Raw genomic sequence first — 6000 nt, 5'->3', positions numbered from 1 at the left:
AGTTCCAGAGTTCATTTGGGACTCTCAGTTGGCTTTTAGAAACAATGTTCTAAATGATGGCTAGGCTTCCTACACAGCATTTTTAATAATTATGTATGCCTGGATGTAGTACCAAGTACTGTTTAAATATAAGTCTTCATTCCATATAAAACCGATTATTTTTTTTGGAGAGGAGTGTTGTGATTTTGTGTTCTAACCGTGAGCCCATGGTTTTGATCTATTCTCCTTTACTGCCCCCCACCCCAGTTTTAAATGGCAAATAGTAACCAAACTGGTGTACACATCTAGGGAGGAAACGAGAATCTAATGGAGGCAAGTAGTATGTTAGCATAAAGGAAATCATCACCTTGTCAGTCATTCTGAATTTAGAGAACATGTGGGGAACAAGGGGAGAATCAATTCTATTTTAGGTGTCAATTCCTTGTTATCTCGTTGTCAACTTAAGCAGTATGTTCTCCAGAGCGATTACATAGGAATAGTATTTGAGCTTGCCTGGCCCTGTGCTGTGCCTCAAGATCGCTCTCCAAGCAGATGCCGGTGTCCCGCATCAGGCTCAGAGGGCACAGTGGTTTGTTAAAAGATGACACAAGTGGTGGAGGTCATAGTGCCATAAACAACTGACGGGCACTGCTTTTTTCAAAAATGTTCCCCAGCTCCTTTCAAATTCAGAACTTAATTGTTCTGTGTTCTCAGAAGGGCAAAGGAGTGGGTTTATTTTTGGAAACAGGCAAAAATCTTTTGAGCCACATTGCTTATTAAAATTAGCAAACATGGTAGATTGTGTCCTATTTTTGAGTAAAAAAATGAGGTATCAACTTTAGGTAAAGATATTGTTGCTTTTCTTTCTCATAGACTCTAAAAGGAGCTGTAAAGAGTTTCCACTAAGTTTGAGCAATAGTGCTATCTAGTAAGTATAAGGCATCTGAAAGTGACTTTTTATTTGTAGTCTTCATATTTTTCAAGACTTTGTTATAAAAATTTTTAAACATATAGCAAAGATGAAGCAATTTTACATATATTCAACCACTTAAATCCTACTGTTAGCTTTTTATTGTTTTATCATGTATTTATCTTAACATTCCTCTAATCAGTGGTTCTCAACTAGAGTTTTGTCCCCAAGGATACCTTTGACAATGTCTAGAGACTCTTTTTTTTTTGGTTGTCAGTATTTGAGAGGGGGACGCTAGTGGCATCTAGTGGGTAGAGAGGCCAGAGATACTGCTAAACATCCTACATCCATTGTGTAGGACGGCCCCCCACAACAAAACAAACATAACAACGAAAAAAAACAATAAACAACCCAAATGAACCCATAACAGTTCAAGCCCTAAATGTTAATACTGCCAAAATTAAGAAACTGCTCCAATCTATCTACTATTTTTTGGTACATTTCAAAGTAAATTACAGACATAGAAACACTTCCCCTTAAATACTTCAGTGTCCACCTATAAATATTTACTTATTCCATATTTTTGCTATTCAGTACTACATTGTAGAAAATAGCTTTAAGTTTTTAATCTAGTCATTAAAAATAGTCCTTTGAAATTTCTCATGTTTTATTTGTAGGTAACATTTTTTCATTCTCAGATGCTCAGTCTGACTATCAAAAGACATCTTTTTACTAAATTTTAGTGTAGACATTCTTAGAAAAAGCTCTTTGGTGCTCATTCACTTTAGGATTCAAAGCAAATTATTTTCCTCTTGGGCCAGACTCCAAAATATTCACAGTCCTAGCTAGACACTATAGATAAGAGTCTTTCTTTTTTAATATAGCAGTCAATGATGACCTTTTTTGAATTCTCGAAACAATTTTTTTTATATTTTCTGTTTCATAGAGGAATAGTTCCATATCTATAATTTTATCTTTTAGATCTTGGTAGTTTTTCAGTTGTTATTCATAGTCATTTGAAACCTTTTTTTGGCTCTGCAGGTGTTGTTTGTGGCAATTAACTGTTGGTGGAACCAGGGGAAATGCAGAAAACAGAAGCATTTCTTTTATTTTCCTGTAATATATCTGTATCATCGAAGGTAAGAACTTTTAAGTAGTATTTCTAATTCCAACTAAGTTTATCGATTTTGAAGTGAATTTTTTTTCTGTTTAAAAGTATTAGATGTTCACTGTAGAAAATTGAGAAAATACAGATAAGCAAAAATAAATAAAAGGATCTAGATAATTTTGTCAGCCATATGTAATCCCTGTGTGTTTCGATTTATATCCCCCCTTTAAAAAAATAAAATAAAAACATCATGTAGTAATACTCTTTTCTAAACTGTTTTTTTTACTATTGTGAACATCTTTTCATGTCATTACATATTCTACAACATTGTTTTTAACAGTACCAGTTACCCCATTGTATGGCTCTTAATCTCAGATATTCTGAAAGTGTTTTATGGTATAAAAATTATAAAAGTCTTTATCCTGTTAACTAGCAGGATAACATAATCAAGAGGGTATCTTCACATTTTTTCAGTTGGGAAGAAAATTACTACAAATTTACTATCCTGTATCCATAATTCTAAAATCTAAAAAGCTCTGAAAACCTGAAAGACTCATATTTTGTCCCAAAATGTATTCATCTGGCCTGAAGTAACAAGAGGCTGCCTGTAGTCTTTATCCCACTTAAAGTACCACTTTATCCATTTTGCTGCAGAAATTTGGTGTTTGATTTTGGAGTACTGCTCAGACCATGCTTACTAGTAAGGAATGTCTAAAATTTGACCTGAAGGATTTTGGAGACAGGAGATGGGATTTTGGACTTGGTTCAATGTAATAATTAGCTCAAAGCTTGTTAATGAAGGTAAAATGGGTAAAGAAGATGTGATTTGTAAGAACTTTACTTTCTTAGGCTTTTTTTTTTCTCTCCCTTTAAACTTCCTAGGCCTTAATGGAGATTTGTAACAAACATCAACAAACTGTCACTTGTGGATTATTTGTCACATTCCATCACATTTCTCATGTCTCTAACATAAAATGTTGTGTGGCACAGTGTTGCTTCTCAGGAGCTATTAAATAGTATTCAGGGAAAAAACACACTTTTCTACCCCATCTCCACCCTCACATGTTCCTCTAGTTATATGAATACTTTCTCAGAGTAACTATCTCATGGTTATTTCTTTTGTTTTTATGGTAAGTGTAAAGTATTATACGTGAAGGTTCTAAAACTCTGTGCTCTGTGACGATATGATGAGCTTGCCCTGTGAATGTCCCTGCATTTCTTTTTTTTGGAAATAGGAAATAGGGCACAGATGCCCAGCAGGGCATATATGATTTACAATTACGTATAACCAAGCCAGCTGCCCAGAGGTGGGCTTAACTTAATGTGACATTAAAATCAGAATGATTCCCTTGAATCGAGTATAGAACGTCACATTGGGATATGTGGGTGTGTAATATTGTCTTACATTGTCCATTTTCTTAGTTTTATAGAAAGATTGAAAGGACACAAAAGGACCTTATAAAGTTCTAGTCCATCGCTCTCAGTTTACAGTTGAGGAGTCTGAGGTTGGTTCTCATCTCGAAGTGCTTGCCCCTCATCTTTACCTGTTAAAATTTTACTTTTTTTAGTCTGTTCCGACCTGTTAACACTCATTTTAACATGTGTAATTCCAAGTGTACCAAAAACGTAAGTGCTAAGGCACAGAAATATTCTAAAGATACCTTTTAATGTTCTATTTAAAAATGTTCAAGCCCTTTATAAATGAGTGTATTCCTTCAACTAAACTGTCTCGTGAGCATTTGGTAGTCTTGAGATTCTTTTGGTTAATGTGCTTGTAAATGTGGCCCTCAAGTCTCATCACTGAGCAGGCCACTGCAGTTGTGTGCATTGCTGTTGTTTGTATTTGTTTATTGCTGTAGCTGCTTAAAGAAATTAATAGGCTTTTCTGTTTTATGAAAGTAGATTCCATTTTTAGCTTATATTGATACCAGTTAGAAACAGTTTATAAAAGGCTCCGAAGCAGGGAGTAGTTCTCAGAATACTATACCAGGCTCAGCAGCCCTAGGTCAGCTCATCCTATAGCCATGGCTGTAGTGTGTTGAAAAACATGTTCCCTTTCCCGCAATCTGGGATCTTCTCATTACAAGTCACTGGGACCCTCGTAACATCATGCCAGAAAAACTCAGCAGAGTCCGTTTGCTGGAGTAGACGAGGTTTCCAGATTGATAGCTCCTTTTTGCTAAATAAAATAAATTATTAGATAATTTTTTTGATTTCTTCCTTTAAATTAAAAATTGGTGGTGGCGGTAATTTTTAAACTTGAATTAGTAATCAAGTAGTTGTAGTAAGTCTTGAAATATAAAATTGTTAACTCTGTCTCCCAGCCGTGTATGTAGAATGCTATTTTTACTTTTTTCATGCTTATCTTACTTTGACATCATATTCTGCAGTGCACACTGAAGAATTGTGTTTATCTGATCACATTATGTGTGTGTTAATTTCCATAATCATATATTATAGTATTGTGACCATAGCAGCTGTACGATTCTTTACTGTGCTCTGTCTGTTGTTGCAATTAACAGTAAGCTTAATATCAATTTCTTTTTAGAGAGAAGAATGGTTATGGAGTTGCTGAATTCCAGCTTATATCCTCCCCCACCACATACCATCCCATTATATTTGAGCAGTGTCTGTAGTGTGCAGGATTGAAAAAGCTACGTGAGGATTCTGAGTAGCTTAGGAGGATAATTGAATGTTGGTGGTATTGCTTAGCAATCCTAAGTCAAATTCCTGTGCATCCCCAAGTACATCTGGAGTGGAAAATAAGGAAATCGTTTATACAGGCCCCTGACTTGGTACTGTCACATAATTTTTTGTTGTTGTTGCAATAAAGCTTTAAATAGGTTTAAGGTTCACTTAGTGACCCATTGTGTAAGTATGGGAATAGATAATAACTCCATTTTAGTAGACCGAAGGCCAACTGCTCACCTCGTCCCTGATTTCAGAGTGACACAAAAAGGAAAGTCTGTCCCCGGCATTGAATCATGTAGTTCGGATCCTGGAATCCTTTAGCATTTGTTTAGTTTACAAGGTTACCTTTCTATTTTTGTTTTTTAAGGAAATATTGTGGGAATTCTTTTTTCAGAGACTACTTGTGATGGCTGCTTATACCCTCTCCTTACATAAAATGCTTCTTAATTGGCCCTTGGGTCACCTCCTGAGACAAAGCTGCTTACTATGCACCAGTCAGGATCCTAAAGCAGGACATTTTCATTTTGTGGTGTTGATGATTTCAGTTATACATTACAGGTTTAATGCATGGTGAATTATTTTTATTTTTTATTTTTATTTTTTGGTACTAGTTTTGGACCAATCGAATACAAAGGCCCCATGAGTGCTGTTTACATTGAGAAGTTTGTCCGCCGGGTGATGAAACCACTTCTGTACATCCCATCTCAATCAGAGTTACTAGATTTTCTCTCAAACTACGAGGTACCTGTCTTTCATATCTCCTCCCGTTCCCAAGGCTTCACTGGGTTGTATTGAATTGTTTGTATTAGAAGGATTGTTTATACCTCCTGATTTGCAACAATTAAAAGATCATATTATAGGTAAGCCCCAATTAAATGCTTTTTGAGATACTTGATTTTAGGGATGATTTGGCCAAGCAAGTTTTAAGGGAATAGAATACTTGCAAAACCTTGTCTTTTTGATTTAGGAATTTTCAACTAACTTTCAGTTTTTCACACAATTAACTTAGAGTATATAAAAAGTAACTTAGGATTTATATAGAGCTGCGAGTTCCTAAAAATTTTCTTCGACACTTTATGGCATCTTACTGGTGAGACATCTGTCAGTTTTTCTTGTCAGTTTTATTTTGGCCTTTAAAGAGAAAACAAAACTAGAAATACGTTCCTTTCTATTTTATTAAGTCATAACTATCGAAGGTCTTAACAGTAAGTTCCTTAACATGGTTCTTTGCTGCTTTCCCAGGGCCACCTTCAACCCTCGATAAATTATTTTTATAGAATCTTCAGTGTGTATTCAGGACAATTTTTTATTG

General features: G+C 35.2%; 1 protein-coding gene across 4 annotated transcripts in view; it reads left to right on the top strand.

The window, feature by feature from the left end:
* Positions 1–6000, top strand: part of TXNDC11 (thioredoxin domain containing 11) — a 56577-nt gene that overhangs the window by 8761 nt on the left and 41816 nt on the right. For 2 of the 4 annotated variants that reach the window (XM_023529632.1, XM_011358375.2), the window contains exons 3-4: positions 1931–2028; positions 5300–5429. Coding sequence is in view for 2 of the 4 variants with exons in the window: in XM_011358375.2 (XP_011356677.1) it covers positions 1931–2028; positions 5300–5429 (228 nt within the window). In the remaining 2 variants the exon portion in view is untranslated. The remainder of the gene's footprint in view (positions 1–1930; positions 2029–5299; positions 5430–6000) is intronic. The other 2 variants (XM_023529633.1, XM_023529631.1) reach the window with 1 other exon arrangement.

The sequence above is a fragment of the Pteropus vampyrus genome, unplaced genomic scaffold, assembly GCF_000151845.1.
Source record: "Pteropus vampyrus isolate Shadow unplaced genomic scaffold, Pvam_2.0 Scaffold40, whole genome shotgun sequence".
Taxonomy (NCBI): Eukaryota; Metazoa; Chordata; class Mammalia; order Chiroptera; family Pteropodidae; genus Pteropus; species Pteropus vampyrus.
The sequence above is the reverse complement of the archived record's forward strand: the minus strand, read 5'-3'. Positions and strand labels throughout refer to the sequence as shown.